This window comes from Cervus elaphus, chromosome 5, assembly GCF_910594005.1.
Source record: "Cervus elaphus chromosome 5, mCerEla1.1, whole genome shotgun sequence".
Taxonomy (NCBI): Eukaryota; Metazoa; Chordata; class Mammalia; order Artiodactyla; family Cervidae; genus Cervus; species Cervus elaphus.
Window position 1 is genome coordinate 14,369,326 of NC_057819.1, and position 24,249 is coordinate 14,393,574.

Here is a 24,249-nt window from a genome sequence, read left to right on the forward strand (position 1 = left end):
CCTTTCTTTTTTCTGGACTTAGTAATTATCAGGAAGTAAGATGGTGCCCCAAGGACTCCAAGATCTAGGGAGCAGCTAGGGTCCCCAGTTCTAGATAAGACTCTGACACAGACAGAGACACAGGTGTGTGACCTCATTAACCAGCCACCATTCACTGACAGAGCTGAGCATGGCATGTTAGAAAACGGGTTCTATGTTTGAATACTGGCTCGGCCACTTACTAGCTGTGTGGCCTGGGGTAAGCTACTTAACTTTTCTGAGCCTCAGTTTCCTCACTGATTCAATGGGGGAGCTGTCCCGTTATACACTGGGGATCTATCTCTACCATGGAGAGATGACCTGAAAATGATCCTGTTATTAAACATATAGAGAGATGTTGAAAAGAATAATCACTGTTAATGCAGAACAGAGTTTCTAAGGAAATCAGGGTAATTCCCAGGTAATTCCCAAAAATAAAGAAAGCAAGCCCAAAGCTGATAGCGCAGTACCTACAGTGCCTGGGGACAGGAGGCACCACCTTGGGTCACAACAAGGCTGGGAGCTGGAACCAGAAAACCGTCATAAGACTGGTCTTCATAAGCTTCCACCCTGACACAGTTGTAAGATTATGTGACTTTGCACATGCAAAATTGTACTTGGATGAGGCGGTACTTGACAGCTCTTTTTGTTCGGTGCTTTATGTGAGTGTAGTTAATGCCTGTTGTTTTTGGCAGTTCAGTAACTATGACACTGTATTTTGGTGACAGCATCCTAGTTTATCTTTGGGAGATCATCTCTCTTCTACCACCTTGGAAGGAGAATATACAACTCAGACCTGGCCCATCAGAGTCAGGGATTATTCAGGGATGGATGTGCAATCCAAAGTGGGCTAATCAGAGTGAATGATATCTGAAAATATTGGGAAAGAGAAAAATTCACTCTGTCTTGGATCTGCACATGAGTGGCGTCTAAGCCTGGGGCTGCCGGAGGACATCTCTGCCACTATCTGGGAAGAACCTGCCAGAGGATGGTGCCAAAACCAAAGAAAGGAAAGATGAGAGGCAGAGAAATTCCCGGTGATACTGTCTGAGTCCCTGGATCCAGCAGAGCCTGAGGCTATCGGCACCTCCAAACTTCTGGGCTCCTTCCCTCAGTCAGTCAGTCAGTCAGTTCAGTCGCTCAGTCGTGTCCAACTCTTTGTGACCCCATGGACCGCAGCACGCCAGGCCTCCCTGTCCATCACCAACTTCCAGAGTTTACCCAAACTTACATCCATTGAGTCGGTGATGCCATCCAACAATCTCATCCTCTGTTGTCCCCTTCTCCTCCTGCCTTCAATCTTTGACAGCATCAGGGTCTTTTCAAATGAGTCAGTTCTTCACCTCAGGTGGCCAAAGTATTGGAGTTTCAACTTCAACATCAGTCCTTCCGATGAACACTCAGGACTGATTTCCTTTAGGATGGACTGGTTGGATCTCCTTGCAGTCCAGGGGACTCTCAAGAGTCTTCTCCAACACCACAGTTCAAAAGCAACTGAGACTCTAATTACATGTAGGGTCAGTCACCTAAAACTGTTGCAGAGTCTCCAATGCTGTGGTAATTTTTTTTCCAAGTCTTTTTTCTCCCTACAGTGCTACAGTTTGAATAACTTCTATTCTTGTGTTAATGTGTGCACTAATCTTTCCTTATGCAACTTTTTAATGTGCTGTTGTTTAATATGCTAAGAAGATGTTTCATATGTTACTTAATATGTAAACCTGTCCAGTGGATTTTACATTTAAGACATTTTTTCTTTCTAGAAGTTTCCTTTGGTTCTTTAAATTTTTTTCTCCTACTTTTCATTATATTCATGTTTTCCTTTAAATCTTTGAACATATTTGTAATAGCTGTTTTAAAGTCCTTGTCTGTTAATTACACCATCTTTATTATTTCTAGTCTGTTTATCGTGACTGATGTTTCTCTTGGTAATGGTTCACATTTCAGTGCTTATTCCTTAGATGTCTGGTATTTTTTTATTTAGATTTTGTTGGTTTTGGAGGGCAGTGATTTACTGGTCAGTTTGATTTTTTGAGGCTTTTTAAAAAGCTTTGTTGGAGTGGATCTAGAGGAGTCCTTCTTCTAAGGCTGGTTTAACCCTGTTACTAAGGTCTGACCTCACTGTGGTCTCTAATGAATACCTTGGATGTTCAATAGGTTATTCCCATCCTGGCTTGCTGGAATAAGTGCACCTAATCCCATGAGCACTCTGGGAATTATTCAGCCTATACTTCCAGTTAATTATGCTTTGCTATATTTGTAGCATTTTATCCAAAGCCTGGGCAACTTAGTATTCAGTCAGTGACTCCAAGAGCTCCTCACACAGATCTCTGGCACTGTTTATCTATGTGGTACCTTCTTCTCTGGAACTGTACTTCACAGATTCCAGCCTCTTTAGCCTCTGCATGTGATAATCCATGTCTCCTCAACTCTAAGAGGCCACTGTGCTTTGTTTAGAATCATCCTTCCTATGGCTCAGTGGTAGGGAACCTGCCTACCAATGCAGAGAAATCAAGAGATGCAGGTTCGATCCCTGGGTCTGGAAGATCCCCTGGATAGGAAATGGCAACCCATTTCAATATTCTTGCCTGGGAAATCCCATGGACAGAGGACCCTGGTGGGCTACAGTCCATGGGGTTGCAGAGTCGGACACGACTGAGCAAGAACACACATCCTTCTTGTGCTGCAATCTAAAAAGTACTTTCATGCAGCAAAGTGATCATGGGCTCAGTCATCTGCTTTCCTTCTTTCAGGCTCACAGTTCTGCACAGCCTATTGCCCAATGCCTGAGAACAGTTGTTTCATATATTTTGTCCATTTTCCTAGTTGCATACAGCTAGAAAACACGTCTGGTGCCAGTTACTTTATTATGGCCAGAGGCAGAAGACGACTCTAACTAACTTGAGAGAGTGAAAAAAAGTAAGCATTGGAAGGGCCTAGGGGGACTCACAGAATAGATGTACTAGCCGAAGAACAGTCCTCAGAAGGGACGTTGGCCACAGCAGCTCTGGAGACTGAGGGGAACTAAGAGTCTCTTCTGGGCATGGAAACCTGGATGAATGAGCTCCAACCCTGTGGAGTCCTTCAAGAGTCAAATTTCTGGGCGACTATATCTGGACTAGCCACAGTCATGGGCTTATGTTTTGGCCAGAGGAGAGCAAGTCACTCTGATTAATGATTACTACCAAGAAAACATCCAATGGAAAAGGATGGATCACCAAAACAAAACTGGGTTTCTCTATCCAGAAAAAAGGAAAATGGCTGATAGCCAAGGATAAACAACAGACACAATATCCAGTATCTATTAGAGAACAGCATCTTTAAGAGGAGTTGGCTTTTAAACGCTGAGCCTCGGTGTTTATTTTTGCTGTTTCCACACTAGACTGCATAGCTGTCCTTCCCCTCACATCCCTGCCTTCCCCTGCAACACAGAAAGACTTTCCCAGCAACAACTGCACTTTATGGGCAACATATAGACAAGATAAAGGGGCTTCCCAGGTGGCACAGTTGGTAAAGAACCTGCCTCCCAATGCAGGAGACACAAGAGACTCGGGTTCGATCCTAAGTCGGGAAGATCCCCTAAAGGAGGAAATGGCACCCCATTCCTGTATTCTTGCCTGGAAAATTCCATGCACAAAGGAGCTTGGAGGGCTACATTCCAGGGGTTTGCAGACAGTCAAACATGACTGAGCGCACACACACACACATAGACAATATAAACTTCACATCAGGTGAGAAACATCAGTTTAGGGCTCATTGGTAACAGATTTCTCTGAGTCTGCCAATGTTCAAGGAAGACTTCCAGAAAATAGAACACATGGGGTGGGGGTAGGGGAGGCAAGCTTGAACCTGTGTCCTGGGAACAGAGCAAGGAACAAGACATGTCCATTCTCCTTCCTTTATTCATAACCACTCAGAGCTGGAAGCTCCCTGCCTGAAGGAGAATGTTTTGTGTTTCAAGAGTGAAGATGAGGTGGCTACAGGCTAGTTCATCCAGTGGTTTAATTCAACCAAACATATAGTCAGATGCATCAACAGGTAAAGGAACCAGATGTTCTCTGCTTAGGTTGTTCTGAGGAAATTCTGCCGCCTCCACTCTGCATAGAGGCTAATCAGATACTCTGTGTGTGTGTCTGTCTGTGTCTGTGTGTATGTGTGTCTGTGTGAAAGTTCTACAGAACTCATCACTTGAGGTTCTAAAATTTCCACAAACATTACTTTCTTGTATAATCATACCTATCTCGGAGATGGAAAATCAGAGGTACAGTACGTGGAATGGTGAGTCAGTGACACAACCTAGAATCGAGTTCGTGACTGCAGGGTAAAGTTCTCCTGGAGCCTTGAAAACAAGTTTTGAAAGCATGGGCAGGGGAGCAGGGAGGAAAGAGAGAGAGGGGAGAGAGAGAAAGGAAAACAAGCCTTCACAGGTGCTGGGTTTTCAGAGTGTTGAGAGATGATGTTTATATACGACCAAGATTTAAATTGAAATCATAGTCAAGTAAAAGCACATCGAATCACATGGCTGTGTTGTTTTTTTTTTTTTTCCCTCAAGCTTTGTTTATTAGCTATGTCCATTGTCTGGTTCAACTTAGGAAGAAGTCTTTTCATTCCTTGTTGGGGCTTTTCCTTTCCTAAGAAAGAGACTGGTACGTTCATGCTGACTGAGCTCACCTCCTCGGCCAGTGGGAAAAAGAGATGGGGATTAGGTTAGCCTTCTGGGGAGGTGTCCAGAGCTTGTGAGGGTTATACAGGGACAAACGATTCACTGCTGTGTTTCTGATGCCAAGCACAATGCCTGATCCACGGTGGGTGTTCAGGAAATTATTTGTTGAATGAAAGAAAGACGGCATGAACGTGAACTTACAGTCACGCCTGGACTATGGATTTGCCAAAACAGACCCCAGCGCTTCCAGGGCTTTGCACATTTTTTCCATTCTTTGTTGTCCTGGCGATTGTCTCCTCAACCTTTTAAGGCAATGGATCTTAACCTTTTGTGGGTCATGAACTCTTCTGAGAATCTGAAGAGAGCAGCGGAGCCTCTTCTCAAAAAATGCACAAACTCAGACACACGGTTTTGCGGATCCTGTCCAGTTGTGAGCATGTGTCCTGAACCTCATCCACTGTCTCAGCCGAACAATCCCAGCCTTGCTCTCCTTCATCCTCATGGAGTTGCTTGCTCCTTCACCAAGTTCCCATAACACTTTCTTTTCAATTCAAAACAACAATAGTTTATTTTGCTCACACATGTGTCATTTGGGCAGGGCTCGGAGGTGCCCTCTGCTCTGTTAGCTGGGGCGGCTTGAGACTTCGATTGGAATCATCCAGAACTTGCTCACTCACCTGCCTGGAGGCTGATGTTGGAAAGACCTAGACAGCTGGGCTGCTGGAGGGGATCTCTGCCCTACCCTGTCTCTCTCTCTCCCCTCCCCGGTCCCCTCCCCTCAGCCTCTCTGGAACGTCCAGAGCACTTTACACATACTTCTCTCATAATTTAACACACAGCACTTTGGTGATTATTTATGCCTGTTGATGGTGGTAATTGACTTAGTCACCAGCAACAAGACTGCACGTTCTGCGGGGACAACAACTACAACGTGTTCATATGTATTTCCCCGGGGTCCTAATGAGTACCTTGCACATGGTACTTGTTAGGGACCTGGGGAAATAGGGCTCTATATGCTAATTGAAATACCTAAGTAGGTATGTGCTTATCTTATTATTATGCCCCATTACATTTAAGAAATAGGATTAGAAGTTAGCCTATTTACATACAGCAATACCACAAAACAAAAAATTTTAAACGAGGAGATGGGGACTCAGTGAAAAGGTAGGAAAATATGTTGAAATGAAGAATAAGATTGGTACTCAAAATATACACCATGGATTACTACACCATTATTGGCAGTGACCCAGAAATCCAGTTTCAGCATCCTGCCAGTAAGGGCAAAGAGGGAAATATAATCAGTTGCAAAACTGATGGTGTTGGATATAAGCAAACTGACTGCGTAGGAAAGCACAGCTCCTACTGGTAAAATTGCAACCTTCCAGCATTAAAAATGATAGCAAGTTTATACTCCATGCCAGTTAAGGAAAGTTCAATACAAGCCAATCTATAAGTGGCCTTAAAACAAAGAGATAAAAGGTTGCAGTTCTCTGAGAGTCTGGTTTCATCCACAGAAAAACATAAGGCTGTCTAGTCCAGCTTTTCCTAAAGGACATGTGATGGCATACAGTCCTGGAAAAGCTCTGCCCACAAAGGGTTCTGCAGTCAAGGAGGTGGGAAACCTCCTCCAACCTCACCGACTTCCTCTTGGGATCTCACAGTGCACACTAGCATTTTAAAGGCTCTGAGAAGTCCTGCAGTAAAGAAACCCAGCATTTCTCAAGCTCCTTTGCCCACTATTGTGCAAGAACCTAGGGATAGTCTCCAGATGGGAACTAGGTCCTACTGTAAATAACTTTTCTTTCTCCTAAGAACAGGTCAGATGAACAGACTGCCATTCTTAAGCAGCATATGCCAATACCTCTTTCTTTTGTTCCTTCTTAAAAGGACATGGGGTGGGCGGGGCAGGGGGGAACTTCCCTGGTGGTCCAGTGGCTAAGACTCTGCTGTCAATGAAGGTAGCCTGTGCTTGATCCCTGGTCAGGGAATTAGATCCCACCTGCCACAACTAAGCGTTTGCATGCTGCAACAAAGACCTGGTGCAGCCAAATAAATAAATCAATACTTTTTAAAAAGGACATGGTGTAAGAAACAAAGTAATATCTGCAAATCTCCTCCTTAAAATCACCTTTATTTAAAATCCTATTTGCTCTTTTTTTCTAGGTATGACTCCAAATAAAGAAATATGTTTTAGAAAAGAAACTGGTCATTCAAATTCCAAATAAACCAGAAGAAAGGTGTGATGGACCATCACTCAGAGCCCACAGTTTCTCCCCATGAGAAATTAATAAGGGGTCAGCACACCCCTTTTCTTTGCTGGCCACCTCTGCAGATATCGGATAAGACCCCTGAGGTATCTGTAACCATAGCCATGGACTTCCCTGGTGGTCCAGTGGTTAAGAATCTGCCTTGCAATAGATGAGACGCAGGGTCGGCCCCTGGTCGGGGAACTAAGATCCCACAGGCTGTGGAGCAGTTGAGCCCCCACACCGCAACTAGAGAGTATGTGTGGCACAGCAAAATATCTCACATGCCAAAACTAAGATCCAATGCAGTCAAATAAATAAAACCTTCAACAGCAACAGCAGCAAAAAACCCCATAACCATAGCCACGTCCTCTGCTACCTATAACTGAGCACTAAACCAGCAGTACTTACTCAGACCAGTCAGAAAACTATCGAGTTGCACCTTCGGCAGATGGCGGGGAGCAGAAGGGGCAGTGACTGTCTGTCTGTTTTGGCTTCGCTTGTGAAGAGAAATTAAGGGTGTGTTAACTTTTGTCCAGCTCCTGTCTCCTGGTACACTAGCGTTTCCATCTCAAAAGAAGCCAAGTGTGAGCTGGTTTGAAAAGGGAAAGCATGTCTGATTTTGGCAGGCCATGGAACAATCCCCGAGTCCTTTCTTCACAAAGCACTTGTTAATATCCTACTTGATATTCTACGGAACTCGCAGCAGAAAACTGACGAAATGGGTGGAATGATTGCAGAGCCTTTAAGGTCGATTCTCAAACTGGGTTCCATGGAGCACCAGTGGTTCCACAGTGTTTCAGGGGCTACAGGGAGGGAAGGGAAGAGGCCCCTGGCAAGCAGAGATCTGAGTTCCCAGATGCAATCAACCAGGGCAGTTTCTCTTTTTCCAACGCAAGGACATATTTGGGGAAGAGAAGGGGCAGGGATTTGGGTACTTAAATTAGAAAATGTTTGAGAACTACTGCTTATATGGAGCTTCACATATATTATTTCTCATAGCTGAGATTCTGATACGATTTGAAAAACTAACAATTAATGTTATATTCTTAGCAAGAACCTAGGGGGCAGAAATTTAATTTTTTTTTTTAATCAAAAGCAGAGCAGAACCATGGCAAAACATGTGATAAATGATTAAAATACTTGCAGCCATATAATTAATAAAGAGTTAATATGCTTAGGTTATAAAATGATCCTACAAATTAATGAGGAAAAGACCAATAACCCAGTAGAAACGTGGGCCAAGGATACAGAATTCACAGAAGCAGAAATGCAAATATTCAATAAACATATGAAAAGATGCTCAGGCTCACTTGTCAGGGAAATGCAAATGAGAACAATGAGATACTATTTTTTACCCATCAGATTGGCAAAAATGGAAAATATGTGTAACATCCAGAGCTGGCAAGAGTGTGAGGAATCTAGTTCTCTCAAACGCCATCGGGGGAGGACTGTAAATTATTATAAAGTGGTGGAAAGTCAACTGTTGGTATTTTTGAAAATTTAAACTGTAGCCCGGCACTCCCACTTCTGGGAATATATCCACCAGAAATGAAAATGCCAGTGTATAAAGATATAAATATATGAAGAAGTATATTGCAGCACCGTTTGTAATAGTTTAAAAAAAAAAAAAACCTCGAAACACTCTGAACGTACATTAATAAGAAAATGGTTGAACAAATCATGATGTATTTATATTAAGGAATACAGCACAGATATTAAAAATTATAAAATAAAATTGTACACATTGACTGGGAGATATGCCTACAACACCTTGTTAAACAGAATAAAAGCAAGTACAATCCTATTTTTATTTAAAAAACATAACAAAAATACCACAAAAAAAAAGTCACAACCAGTACGTGGGTTTCTATATGTTTTTACAAATAAAGAAAACAGTAGGGAAACATTTATACCTAACTGTTAACACTGATTATATCAGGGAGCTGGATTGGAGAGGAGTGCTAAGACTATTAATTTTATTTCAGACACTTCTTTATTACTTCAAATATTACAAAAGATATGTATTACTTTTGTAATTCAAATGATCAGAATTTTTAAAAACAGAATTAGGACAGGAAATTCAAAGCAAATCAAATTACTTTGACAATCACTGGAAGGCAGAATGGAGCTGGTCTCCTGGTATGGGGTCTTAAAGCACTGAACCCAAGGAGATGCACTAGAAGGCACCCCAGCTATGCATGGGGGTGGGCTGAAGGAGAGCCTTTTAATAGGGCTGACATTTTCCTTGAAAAACAGTCATGACTCTTCTCTAATACAAGCGGAAGGATTGAATGAGACCCCAAAGTGACAGGCTATAGCAAAGGAGTCAGAGGGATCTCCCTGGCAGCTCAGTGGTTTAGACACTATGCTTTCACTACTGAGGGCCCAGGTTCAATCACTGGTTGAGGAAATAAGGTCCTGCAAGCTGCTACCTGGCCAAAAGTAGAAACAAAAAAACAAAACAAAAAAAAAAGGAGCCAGCAAATTTTTCTGTAAAAGACCAAATAGTACCTCTATTAGTTTGTGGACTGTTTGGTGTCTGTCACAACTATTCAACTCTGTCATTGTAGCAGTATGTAAATAAAATGGGCATAGCTATGTCTCAATAAAACTTTGAAAAAACAGGTAATGGGTGGATTTGACCCTAGGGCTGACCTCTGCTACAGAACATGGGCATAATTATTTTTTAAAAGCAAACCATTTCATTGAAGTATATCTAATATATGTATGATAAAAGTATGCCAATCTGATGAATTTTTCAAAGGGAACACATCTTTATAACTACCACCCAGATTAAGTTGCAGAACATTACCAGCACACCAAATGTGTTCCTTGGGCTTCTCCTAGGTATCCCCAGCCCCCAAAGATAGCCACTAATTTTACTTCTATCCTCACAATTTGTTTTGCATGGTTGTAAACTTTATATAAATGGAATCATACAACACTTTCTTTTGCTCAATGATATGTGAGATCCCTCCATGCGATCGTGTAGTTTTATCCAATTTCATCACTATACAGCGTTCTATATATAGTGTTGCAATTATCAGATTGTAAGAATACATCACACTTTATATATCTGTTCTGATATTGATGATATTGGGGTTGTTTCCAGTTTGGAGCTTGCTATAGAGTGAATTTTTTTGTCCCTCTAAAATTTATATGTTGAAACCTAATCCCTGTTGTGATGGTATTAAGAGGTGGGGTTTGGGGGAGGTAATTAGGTCATACAGGTGGAGCCCTCATGAATGGAATTAGTGCCCTTATAAAAGAGACCCTAGAGAGATCCTTGTCCCTTCCACCATCTGAGGACACAGTGAGAAGATGGCCATCTATGAATCAGGAAGTGGGCCCTCACAGGACACCAACTCTGCCGAAACTTTGATCTTGGACTTCCCAGCCTCCAGAACTGTGAGAAATAGATATGCATTGTTTATAAGCTACTCAGTCTATGGTATTCTGTGATAGCCCCCTGAATGGGCTCAGACAGAGCTATTACAAATAATACCACTATGAATATTCTTGGCCATGTCTTTTGGTGCACACATTTACTTATTACTATTGAGCATATTTCTAGAGTACATGTGCTACATCCAGCTTTTGTAAATGCCAAGTAACTTTCCAAAGTGGGTATTCTAATCTGCCCTCCTATCCTAAGCTTATGAGAGTTCCAGCAGTTCCCAGCATTGCCAACACTTGGTATTGACAGATTTCTTTGTAATTTTAGCCATTCTTGTATATGTATAAAACTTATATATAGCAAAGTTCAAAAATCTTAGGTGTCCATCTAAAAGTTTTTACTCATATAAAAATTATTTGTGGTTTGAATCACATTCCCTTAATTACTAATTATGTTGACTCTCTTTTGACAGGTTTATCTGCCCTTTGGATTTCTCTTTTGTGAAAAAAGTATTCATGTGTTTTGCTCATTTTTTTTTTAAAAAAAGGATTTTCTTTTTCTTATTGATTTACAAGAGTGCTTGAAATATTCTGAATACGAGCTCTCCATTGATATCTTTATTCCAACTATCTTCTCCCGCTATGTGACTTGCATTTTCATTGTCTTAATGGAGTCTTTTGATGAACAGAAGTTCTTAATTTTATTGAACAATTGATCAATTATTTTTTCCTGGTTATTTGCGTGTGTGTGTGTGTGTGTGTGTGCATCCTGTTTCAGGAATATTTGCTAAAGAAAAACTGTCTCTATACTCACAATACTTCTGAATGAAATGTGTTGAATTTTTTTCCCTCAAACCAACCAATTTCCCAATCTTGGAACACAAACCAGGTGTCCTATAATTTGACTCAATTCTGACACTAAACTCCACAAGTTAAGAGCTCAGTTCCCACAAGACTGTCCTCAGTCAGATGCCTGTTACAAGTAGCAAGTGCCCCAGGTACCCATACTTCCATCAGACTTGGCTACAAAGTCAGGAGTTCCCTGACAACTCCCCATATTTGATAATTTGCCAGAACAGCCCACAAAATTCAGGAAAATATTTACTTATAAAGGGTACAGATGAAGAAGTACATAGGGTGAGGTCTAGAAGGGTCACGATCACAGAAGCTTCGGTCTTCATGGAGTAGAGATGTGCCACTCTCCAAAAATGATATGTCCTCCCACCCAGAAGCTCTCCAAATCTCATAGTTTAGGGATTTTTATGGGGGCTTCATTATATAGGCATGACTGGCCTTTAACTCAATCTCCAGCCCCTCCCCTCTCCCTAGAGGATGGAAAGTGGGGCTGAAAGTTCAAAGCCTCTAATCATGACTTGATCTTTTTGATGACAAGCCCTGGAGTAGGAAATGGCCACCCAACTGAGCATGGACACATGCACGCCCCATCCTGAAGTTATCCAGGAGACCACCAAGAGTTGCTTCATTAGGATGAAAGAAGCTCCTTTGACCCAGGAGATTTCAAGGGATTTAGGAGCTGTGTATCAGGAAACAGACACAGAATCCAATACATATGTCTTATTACGTCACATTTGCCTATCCTCAAAGTCATGAAGACATTCTCCTGTATTATTTCTTAGAAATGTAGAAGTGCTCCTGTTTTACCTTGTACATTTGAGTCTACAACCATCTGAACAAACTCAACCAGAAATGTTTAGGAGTGAGCATTACCCACTGCAATAGTTTCAGTCCCTGTGTTCTTCCAGAACCTTGACATTTGCCATCAAGAGATAGTGTTTATCTTCCCTTCTTTTCAACCTGGGCTGGCCAACAGAATTCTCAACCAATAGAATGCCGCAGAAGTGACAGCATGACTTTTTTCAAGAATAGGTCACAGAAAGTGATGTGGTTTCCACCTGGCTCTCTCTGTCTCAGGACATCTGCTTTGGGTACCTTGGCCACCATGTAAGAGAGCCAGCTTCCCTGAAGCCACTCTGCTGGAGAGACCACAATGAGATATGACATACACCCAAGGAACCCCGCTGTTCCAGCCCCCAACCAGGGGTATAAGTCTGTCCAGCCCAGCTGCCAGACATGAGCATCTAGGTGACCTAGACTTCTAGGGGACCCTACTTTCACCACATGAGATACCCTGAGCTAGAACTGCCCAGCCAAATGTCCCATCTTTCCAGGCTCTGGGCTTCTCTGGTGGCTCTGTCGTAAAGAATACAGGGGCTAACTTAGCACTAGTTTTGCTGGGAAAACTAACCTGTGACTGGGTTAGGCTGGTTTCCACTACTTCTGTTTATTTCAGGGGTTTGTTTTCAAACTCTAAAGACAAAGGAAGCTTTGACTTTCCTTTGTCAAGCCTCATTTCAATCTATTTAGTGTCTATGCAAATGAAAGAGCCCATTCATGAAAGGAGAAAGACTCCTGTAGATTAAACAGATGGGAAAGATGAGATAAAATGGTCCCCTTGGATACTCTTGAAGGGTAGTGAAGTCTTGGTGTTCATCCAGAGAGATTAGCTGGGGATCACTTCACTAACTTTGGTCAGAAGGATAAGACCCAAAGCGGGACTGGGGGAACCTTTACCCCATCCAAAACTGGAATTAGGCTGATTTCACAAAGAGATTTTCCTGCTCCAGAGTCCCTGTCACTCAGCTTCTGTCTCCAGTCATCTAGCAGCTCGGGTTAAAGAAAAAACTCCTTCCAACTAGTACTCAGGGACTAACCAGGCCTTGGGGATCCAACCCAGGGAAAAACGCTGGTTCTACTTCCTGGAGGCTTAAGTGGAACATGCAAATCAATATATTTGAATTATCAGCAGAACGGCATTTTTCACTTTTTAAACACATGCTTGGATGGGGAGACATATGTGCACCCGTAGGTGATTTGTGCCGATGTATGGCAAAAATCACCACCATATTGTAAAGAAATTATCCTCCAATTAAGATTAATTAATTAATTTTTTTAAATGGTTGACTTGCTAATAATGGCAATAACATCTACCTCTATGCACAACCATATTATTTACCTGTTTACTCCCCACCTCCACACCATCACACAAGCTACAGGAGATCAGAGACCTGGGTTGTCCACTTCTTGCTGCTTCCCTTGCGCCCAGCCCAGTGGACTCCAGACCAACTTCCTGAATGAATGAGTGAATGAATGAGTGAGTGATAAATGATAACAGCAACCTTTTAAGGGCACCTACTCCAGGCAGGCACTGTGCATTATTTCACATCCTCCTTCAGCTTCCCTTGAGGGAAGGGTGGTTGTCTTGGTTTTACAGAGGTTAGAAAATTTGCCCCAAATCTCAGACTCTCTAAGGGGCAGAATCTAATTTCAAATCCAGCCTGTCTGACTCACAGAAACTCCTCTTTAATACTAAGCACAAAATTGGCCACAGAAGGGTCAGGGGGAGACCACCCACCCTTTTTGTCGTTCCTGAGATAAGAGGGTTTTCATAAGGGTCTTGAAGACCAGAGTCTAAAACTCTACACTGCTCTGCTGAGCCTGGACCCAGCTTTGCAGCCCTGCCTAGAAACCTCTCCTTAGGCCAGGGTTCCTGTCCCGCTTCTGTGGCCTGGGAACTTGTAGGGAAAGGGCAATTAAATTAACAGGGTCGCGGAAAGAGGAGGAGGGTGAGAAGCTGGTGGCCAAATCCAGAAAGACCAGATTTCGATTTGCATAATAATTTTGTTAGCAACAATAGGCATCCAGGACATCTATTTAAAGGCTGTAATGTTAATTTAATGGGGAAAAAGCTAATACAATTCCCCTAGAATTTTTCAATTAAATTAATGTGATGGGCTTTAATGGATAGCTTAAGTAAAGAGCGTGAATTGGAGAAATATTGCATAAATTATACATATACTTATATATATGCCGCCCATATATATAATCTCTCTGCTCTAAGGTTCTGACATATTGAGAGGCCCTATGCTTAAATCTGGCAACCAGTTATAACTCTATTTCAATTAAAGTGACCCTTTTATTATCCAGAGAAGGGGAGGGCTTCTTCCTGTGGGGTTTCTTCAAACCCCTACCCTTCAACAACACACCAGGAGACTCCAGTCTTAAAGAAACAGAGGACTCACTGAACGATAGGCCGTGACAGGAGAGTGCATAAAAAGTCGATGATAATGAGACATCTCACAACACAAAAGCCTTTTCCTCGATCCCTTCTCCCTAAAGACATCTAACAGGAGAGCAAATAAAATGGACTGAGTTTCAAGAACCACTTTACTTTCTTGAGCATGAATTCATTCACGTGTCTCGTTCAGTGAGTGTGAACTGAACAGCCACTAAACTCTGGACACCGTTGTGGATGCTTCCAGGAATGTCAGAGTGAGCAATCAGACGTGATCCCTGCCTCACAAAAACATCCAGGCTGTGTTCAGTTATGCTCTTCATGCTTCTGTTTTGTCACTTGTTAAAAATGATGATATTAAAAGACGCTTACTACTTGGAAGGAAAGTTATGACCAACCTAGACAGCATATTAAAAAGCAGAGACATTACTTTGCCAACAAAGGTCCGTCTACTCAAGGCTATGATTTTTCCAGTAGTCATGTATGGATGTGAGAGTTGGACTATAAAGAAAGCTGAACGCTAAAGAATTGATGCTTTTGAACTGTGGTGTTGAGAAGACTCTTGAGAGTCCCTTGGACTGCAAGGAGATCCAACCAGTCCATCCTAAAGGAAATCAGTCCTGGGTGTTCATTGGAAGGACTGATGTTGAAGCTGAAACTCCAATACTTTGGCCACCTGATGTGAAGAACTGACTCACTGGAAAAGACCCTGATGCTGGGAAGGATTGAAGGCAGGAGGAGAAGGGGACGACAGAGGATGAGATGGTTGGATGGCAACACCGACTCAACGGACATGAGTTTGGGTAAACTCTGTTGGTGATGGACAGGGAGGCCTGGCGCGCTGCTATCCATGGGGTTGCAAAGAGCTGGACACGACTGAGGGACTGAACTGAACTGAACTGAAAGATGATGACTGCAGGAGCCACAGGTCGCTGTCCAAGATGGTCCCCAATAACCTCACCACCTCGTTTTCTTACCTTTGTGTGGGGCTCTCCCTCACTGAAGAGTGGAGCCAGCAGGATATGCAGAAATGGAGGAGGTGATTGCTAAGCCAAGATCATAAAGGATATCGCAGCCTCCTCTTTCCTCTCTCTCTCTCTCTCAGCTCATTAGCTCTGAGGGAAGCCGGCCACCAGGTTGTGAGGATGCTAAAGCAGCCCGAGGGGGTGGCCCATCTGGGGGAGGGACTGCGACCCCTTGCGTCATCTCGCCAACAGCCATGTGAGTGAATCACTTGGAGCAGATCCTTTAGCCCCAGCCAAGCCATCAGATGAGATAACAGCCCCAGCTGCCATCTCACCCTCTTGAGAGATCAGGAGTCAGAAGCACTCTGCTAACCATCCTCAGGTTTCTGACCCACAGAAATTGCACAAGATGATAAATGTTTATCGTTGCTTTAAGCGTCTAAGTGTCAGAATCATCTGTAATGCCCCAATTAATAGCAGACACAATGGTCTCCCCATTCAGCTAGCCTTGGGTGAAATCACGATGGAGGCAAAGTTGGTCCTCTCTTCAGGGTCTGCACCTGTTTCCATTCGCCTTCCCCACTCCCTTTCCCAAGGCCACATTCTCTGTTCCTTTGCTCAGCTCTGACCTGATGCACAGGCTCAAAGCCTGACTGACCATTCTCAGGGGTATTGTCATTGTAATTAAAGTCTTTCAAAAAATCAAAAAGGATTTCAGACACTAAGAAACAAAGGTCTCCAGGTGAAATTTCAGGAAACTGAGGAGCTGTTAGGTACTGGGAGTACTTAGAGAGCCTCACATCACTTCTCCCAGGGGCCCATGCTTTTTACTCAGTTTCAGCAGCCAAAACAGAAAGGGCACATAAGTGCTAACACTGACTCATTTCCAGTTTTTAGCATCAGTCTTTGTTTCCGTGGGCAACTTTTCTCCCTCACAGACTATGAGTTCATGAATTGCTGATACAAAAGATAAATAGCTAAGTGAGGTTTCTATTGATTCAACTCCAAAATGGACCAGCAGTGAAGCCCCGGCTACATCAGTCCACAGAGGTGGCTGTGAACTTGCAGGGAGCCCCAGACTGAGTCTTGGCTCGTGCATGAACATGAGTGAGTCCACGCATCTCTCCGAGCCCATTTTCTCTTTCGTAAAGTGGGGATATTAATAGCTGTCTCACGCAGGTAGGAGGGAGCCTGGCATGTAGGAAGAGCTGAATGCACACTGCTCTTGTACAGCACCCCGCGGAGAGCGTGGCAGAGGCAGCGGGAAATAGCCTTTCTGCTCAGCATCCAGCAAACTATCTCACTGAGCCTCACAAGAGCTGACACCTAAGGGAGATGGCGGGTCTGCTGTGTCTGATGGTCAGTGCTCTCTGACTGGCAAGCCAGACTCCAGGGGGCTGCCCAGCTACCAGCAGCTCTGCTGCCCGCCACGTCAGGTGGTCCTTCTGGGCTGTTTCCCAAGGGGGTTTCCCTCTGAGACTGACTGCTGAGTTGGCCCCTTTCCTAGGAGGCATGAGAGCAACAGCAAGGGGAGTAGGGAAGCCAGAGTTCCACAGGGTGGAGTGCAATGTTCTCCCTGTTGGGACTGACTCCCATCTGAAGTGGAGGCAGGCTGAGTCTCTAAGGGAAACACATTTAGGAAAATAATGCGGAGGGTGGCGGGGGCTGTCTCCAGAGCATACCACCCATGGGATGCCCCAAGCACCCAGATGCTTGGGTCCTTCTGGTTTGTACAAACCAGGGTAAGAGAGCTGCCACTCCACAGAGTCGGAAAGATGTGACTTGAGGGTTATTCCAGCCGTCTCCACCACTGCGTGGATAAAGTTTGTCTGCAGGAAGAGAGAGCAGGGCATACAGTTCCTACTTCTCAACCATTTCCTTCTCTTTTTGAGCAGACAGCTGGGTCCTTGTCCTCTGCAGCACGGTTCATCACTGTCTGTGAAAGATCAACAGTAGAATCCGAACAAACTTCACTAGGGAAATGAGCACTGACATCCTGTCTTATAAATGAAAGTGGGCAGGTTGTGTTACAGAAATCAGGCAGCCAGACAATGAGAGAATCAGGGAGTTTTTGCCCTTGATAGGAGATGCTCTTTGCAGTGGAGGCTGTGACAGAGTGATGGTCCTGATAGCATCTGTCAACTCTCCCCCACATCCCTGCATCCATACATCAACTTGTTCACCTATCCATTCATCCAATGCATCCACCCATTCATCAATGCACCAATCAATTGATCTATCTATTCATCCATCCACCCATCTATTCTTCTATCCACCTACCTATCTGTGTGTCTATCCATCCATGTATCCATGTAGCCATCCACCCACGTATCCATCCATCCATCCATCCATCATTCATTCAATCATTCACTCATTCACTTGGCAAGATTTTATGGAGTACCTAGGACAGCCATGGCCCTGTGAGACTCCCAGTTCAGTGCGCACGTAACTGAGAGCCTACTCTATGCCTGCTGTGCTACCTGCTGGTTTGTGAAGGGGAATATGCCAGGGCCCTCCAAGGAGTTTACAGTCTGGTTATGGGTGGGGGATAGAAAAGTAAACACCTGTCAGAGTGAAAAGAGTCTAGAGAAACACAGAGGAGACCAAACCGTCTGTGATTCAAACTGGCCCACAGCAGTGACAATGGGGCTGCCCAGAGCCTCCCAGTTTCCACCCAAACACCACTGAAAGTAATTGTGCATCTGCTGAAGAGCTAGTGAGGGGGCAGCAGAGATAACTCACCACTGTTTCACCTGACCAGCACCTTTGGGGAGAATAATAAGTGCTCTTCCGTTCTCAGCCGCTGTGGTTCAGGTGGAGCTGACCTCACTCATCTGCTCCAGGTCTGGCCAAGCAGAGAACCAAACACTTCTGGCTGGAGGAATGAGTTCTGGGGTGTGGGCAGCAAACCTTCCTTGAAACCTTGGTAGGAACCTGGGGAAAGGGAAGACTCTTTCTAATTCTAATGGGCCTGGAGTGGCCAGGACCCATGCTTCCCACCACAGAGCAAGTGTATCTGAGGATGATGCCAACACAAGGGAAGCAAGACCCAGAGGAGGAGAGAGGGACGTGGCGTTTTTTGGGCTTCGGAATCCAGCCCTGCCTCATGATGATACATGAGCCAATAAATCCCTCTATGGCTTCAAACAGCCTACGGTGGTTTCTGTCACAACCTAGAATTCCAGAGAACACACTTGGCAACATTCAGAAATAAGACCCATGGCCATAACTGCTCCATCAGGCAGCTTTGTCTGCATATTAGCAGATAAAGTAGTGGAATGGTGGGAGGGCGGATGGGCAGGTGGACGAGATGATGAATTGAGGAATGCTGTCTTGTTCACCAGTCACTCGGAAACTCTTATACCAAGAGCAGCTTCTGTCAAGGACATGTAGGGTTCACCAACTCTATCCTCAAGGGGAGAGGTGACCTAGATTTTTGTTTTAGCCCTGCCTCTAATCTGCTGTGTGATCTTGAGCTGGTGACTGTCTCTCTCTGGGCCTCAGACACCTCAACTGCAAAGTGAAGGAACTGTAGTGAGATCCGCATTTCTTGAAGCATCATCAGGAGAACAGCAGTCTTTTGAAATGAAATGGGAAGACTATTTACACATGTGTATGCTTAGGAACTGTGACGCATTAAATTGGGTCCCTTCTCCCCTCCCCTCAAAGACATGTTGAAGACGTGCAGACTTTCAGAACATTTCCTTATTTGGAAGTAGAACAATTGTAATCAATTGTAATCAGTTAACATCAGATCACAGTGGAGTAGGGTGGGCCCCTAGTCCGGTATGACTGGTGTCCTTATAAGACAACTGCTATGTGAGGACAGACACAGGAAGAAGGCCAGATGAGGATGAAAGCAGAGATCACAGGGATGCAGCCGCAAGCCAGGGAATGCCAGCAACCGCCACAGACTTCCAGAAGTTACAAAGAAGCAAGGAAGAACGCGTCCCTACGGCCTTCAGAGGGAGCGTGGCCCTGCTGACATCTTGATTTCCAGCTCCTAGCCTCCAAAACTGGAAGACAACCAATTTCTGTTGTTTTAAGCCCCCCCAGTTCACGGTGCTTTGTTATGGCTGCCCCAGGGCACTGCTGAGGCAGTCTGAACGTCTGCTGATTCTGTATGGCGTGACCCCTTGGAGACCACCAGTCACACTCTTGCCTTAAAAGGTCTAACGATTCCTCCAGAAGAGACCCACTTAAACACATCTAATCCAGCATTTCCACAAGCTCTTTGATGGCTGCTAAGATCTGATGATCTCTAAGATCTGTTCCAACAGTGACTTTGTGGGATTGCTCTTAAGTTCATCATCTCAAAGGGAGAAGACACAGCTAGGAAAGAAGCCAGATGGGGAATGTGGGTAGGTCTAGTCAAACTTTCATCCTTTTTATATTTTAATTTTTTAAAAAAGAAGCTGTGTATGTGGTTTAAAATATTCAAACAGTTAAAAAAAAAAAAAAGGCTGTATAATAAATTCTGTACGTGGAAAATAAGTCTCTCTTCCACACCTCTCCCCTAGGCCTTCACAAGACACTCTTTTATTTATTCATCTGGAGATAATTCTATGCATATATAAGCACATATATAGATACGGTAGCCTACTATCAATATACTTATTGTTTTCTGTACTGTCTTTTTTAAACTTAATGTATCTTTAAGATTCTGTATCAGTAGCTACAGATCAAAGTTTCTCACTCTTGGCACCACTGGTATTGTGGGCTGCATAATTCTTTATTGTGGGGGCAATGCCAAGCATTGCAGAATATTTAGCGGCATCCCTGGCCTCCACCCACTAGATGCCATTAGTGCTGCCCTTCCCCCCTCAGTTATCACAACTTATCACAACCAAAAGTGTCTCCAGACTTCGCCAAATGTCCTCTGAGGGGTAAAGCTGGCCGGAGTGAGGACTGCTGATGTAAATATGCCTCGTTCTTCCGAAGGGCCTTCCAGCCTTCCGTTGCGTAATTTACTCAGTCAGTCCCTTACTGGCAGCCACTTACATTGCTTCCAGTCTTTGGTTGGTGTAAACAATGTTATAATGAATATTCTTGCACCGGTGTCTTCGGTGCAAAAACGTAAGTTTATCTGTTGGCTAAATCTGTAGGACATTGTCTTGTTCACCACTTAGTCAATATTGGTTAAGTAAACATACGAATGGGCTTCCCAGGTGGCTCAGTGGTAAAGCAGCTGCCTGCCAAGCAGGAGACAACGTGGGTGTGATCCCTGGTTTGGGAAGATCCCCTGGAGGAGGAAATGGCAAACCACTCCAGTATTCTTGCCTGGGAAATCCCACGGACAGAGCCTAGTGGGCTACAGTCCATGGGGTCATAGAGTTGCACACAGCTGAGCGATTATACATACACATATGAGTAGAAGGAGAACAGGAACCGGGAGCTTCCAATTCCCATCTTTTTTACTAAGTGGGGGAAATTCTGCCTGGAGCTGGACATGAAGCCAAGGTGGAGTAAGAAACAGCACCAAGGGATGGAGTCCTCATCTAAGCCCCTTGATACAGTCGTTCCTGAAGCCATCACCTCCTGGGTTTGTCCACTCTGTGAATCAATGTATTGTCTCTATGGCTTAAGCCTGTCTGAGTTAGGGTTTTGTAACCTTTAACTAAAAGATTCCTGGATATCAACAGAAGCGTCAGTCCTCTAAGAGGCCTGTCCTGATCCAAACCCTCTTTTCTGGTCTCCTACGGACCCCGTGCTGTGTGCACTCAGTCAAGTACTTCCCCTGTGACAGTCACCCCCATAGGTCTCCTCACCCCTCCATGCAGAGCACCTGCCCAGACTGGATGCTCAGAAGGCTCTGTTGAATGAATGAATGTGAGTACCATATGACTCGCAGCCTCAACGCCTCTAAGTAGGGGCTCAATAAATCCACGTGAGGAGCCTTCTGGCAGCAGAAGCTTCTTAATTCTGGAAGCTCTGCCAAAGGAGCAGAACAATACCAGCTCCAGGGCACGGGGCTGGGCGGGGAGGGAGGGGTTCCTAGGGGTTGGGGGGTTGTCTTCCAGGAATCTCTGCTGTCCAGAGGCACCCACTGGACTTCACTGGGCAAATGGCCTGCGCCTAAACTTTCCACTCACTTCCAGAACAGGTTTGGCTTCGCTGGGAAGCATCCTGCTTCGGCGAATCATGTCCCACCTGCCGCAAACAAAGCACACCATTTACGTCGTTCATGTTTATAAAGTGCTCTGAGTGTCTTGGACAAGAGCCTCCATACAAGCACAAAGCTTCACAAACCAGCAGAAAGGACTAGAATCTCCTTCAACAGCTTCCACCCTGCAAAGTGGCCCGAATCCATGCCAGAGGATCTTGAAAGACCCAAAGGCAACAAGCAGGCATCCTAAGTGCCGGGCGTGTTTACACACATTCCGTATTGATAAATGAGCACCTACTGTGTGCCAGGCACTGCTCTAGGAGTTAGTCTGATGTTCAGCAGTGAAAGAAAGCTTTCATTCTAATGGGATGGGGGCAGGCAGAGAAAGGAAGGAGTCATTTCAAATACAAATAAACATTATAAAGAAAAGAGAACAGGGACTTCCCTGGCGGTGCAGTGGTTAGGACTCTGCGTTTCCACAGCAGTGGCGTAGGGGGGACATTGATCCCTGGTTGGGGAATTAAGATCCCACAGGTCGAGTGGCACAACCAAAAAAAGAGAAAGAGAGAGAAGAGTGAGCGTGGTGATAAAGAGGACTCTGGAGAGGTGTTTCCTGAGGATGGGAAATCATTCTGTCACCTCCTCAATCCCCGTAGCCACTGGAAGTCACCTTCCTGGAAGCAGAGGCTGCAGGTAAGAGAGCACAGTGCCCTGCCCCAGGCACACAGCCAGAGCGGGCCGTGTTCAGGGTGCCCAGGGCTTGTTTTCAGCAGCTTTGATAAGATGCTCGGGCACAGAAATGACTGCCATGAGAAAAAGAAGAACATCATACTCGCAGATCCCTAGAAACAGGAGGCATGGCCCAACCTGCCAGGTGCCACGGGGAAGCACCAGGGACTGTCAGGAGATGGAGCAGCAAGGGAAAAGTACAGGTGATAACTTTTACTACGGTTTCTCCTGGGAGGAATGGGTGAGGCAGGGGAGCAGGCTCCAGATGGGCTAATGGGAATAATCTCAGTGAGATCTGGGGTGTGGGGACGGTGCCCACGTTGTGTGTCCTGGGTGAGTAGGGCAGGTCGACAGTGGCTCAGAGGGTGAGAGTCCTGTCAAGAAGAGGGTCAGAGATGTGACCTCTGGATTGGCTGGTCTGCATCTGAAAGGCGTGCTTCCTGGCGACTTGTTCCCTATCTCTAGAAATTGGCTAAACCCAGGAGGAGCAGGTCCCAAGATGTTCAAAGCATCAGAATACAGGAAATAAGACACAGCTAATATGCAGACTTAGCCTGGGGTCTCAAACTATCCTCCCAGCTGCCCACAGTCACTGCAGGGACCAAGACCCTGGCAAAGTGTGGGAAGGATACAACAGGTCCGGTTCAATACATAAGGAAAGAGAAGAGTTGTTCTGGCGTCACTTAGGACACTGTCTTAGCATGGGCCCATTCATCCTCATAAGCCTGCAGACAGAAGGGTACAATGAGATAGACAAAGGCCCTTAAACTGTGAAGCTGATGAGAAGGAAAATGAGTTTGTGCTGCGATGCCCAAGAGTTGTTTTATTTTCTTATAAATTCTGCCCCATTTCAATTCAGAGCTTGTTGTCAAGAGCAAAGGACAGAGGAGGTGGTGTCCTTGATTAAAACAACACAAATACTGTTTTCAAAAATGTAGCTGGCTGGTGCCCATGTTGTTTTAATTTGCTGGGACCAGATTGTCCAGCCCTCGTGGATTTGATCCCAGACAGGCTCGTTTGACTTATTCAGAGAAAAACTCTGTTCTCAGCCACAAACTGTACCCCTCGCCCTGGCCAAATATGTTGCAATCCTTGCTAAAGGTCCCAACAGTTGTTGCCCAGGAGTCCCAAGCCCACCTTCTGGACACCAACTCCAGATGCTACTCACATGTCCTCCACATGCCCCTGATCCCAGAAGGAGACCACAGAGCTGGTCCAGGCTTACCCTTAGAGTAAAGCAGGTTGAGCTACCAGCCTATGGTAGGTACTCCACAATTGTTTGCTGAGTGAATGAGTGAGTAATTGGATGGGTGGATGGATGGATGGGTGGATAAGTGATGGATGGATGAGCACATGCATGGATAGATGGCTGGATGCCTGGCTGGCTGCATTTTCTTTAGCCATTCATCAACTGATGGCTTTGGGCTTTAGGCTTGGTTCAATTTCTACCAGGCAGGTAAAAAGAATTTTCTCTCTCTTTTCCAGTGAAATGTTTCCATCCCCATATTGACTAGAACAGCTCTCTCTTTTTTAAAAGGAGCTACTTCCTTCATCCAAAAAAAAAAAAAGGCAAAAAAAAACCCCCAGGGTTTCCCTGGTGGCTCAGTGGTAAAGAGCCACCAGGAGAGCCAGGCAATGCAGGAGAGACAGGTTCAATCTCTGGTCCAGGAAGATCTCACATGCCGTGGAGCAACTAAGTCCGTGCACCCCAGCGATTGAGCCTGTGCTCTAGAGCCCGTGCTCCACAGCAAGAGGAGCCACTGCAATGAGAGAAGCCGGCGCACTGCCACAAAGAGGAGCCCCCGCTCTCCGCAACTGGAGAAGAGTCCACATAGCGGTGAAGACCCAGCACGGCCAAAATTACAAGTAAACAAATATTTTAAAAAGTAAAAACAGAACTACTACTACATGATCCAGCAGTTCCACTGCTGGGTATAACTCCAAAGGAAACGAACTCAGAATCTTGAAGAGATATCTGAACTTCCAGGTCAGTGAAACATTATTCACAATAGCTGCGACATGGGAACAACCTA

The 24,249-nt window shown here is 44.8% G+C and overlaps 1 protein-coding gene across 5 annotated transcripts in view; it reads right to left on the bottom strand.

Annotated features, from left to right (window-relative positions):
• Positions 1-24,249, bottom strand: part of SPRING1 (SREBF pathway regulator in golgi 1) — a 186,546-nt gene that overhangs the window by 62,111 nt on the left and 100,186 nt on the right. The window contains exon 6 of one of the 5 annotated variants that reach the window (XM_043901756.1): positions 18,197-18,315. The exons of the other annotated variants lie outside the window; for them this stretch is intronic. Within the exon in view, the coding sequence (XP_043757691.1) occupies positions 18,212-18,315 (104 nt within the window). The 3' untranslated portion in view covers positions 18,197-18,211. Of the gene's footprint in view, positions 1-18,196; positions 18,316-24,249 lie in introns of those variants that run through there. 5 annotated transcript variants of the gene reach the window in all.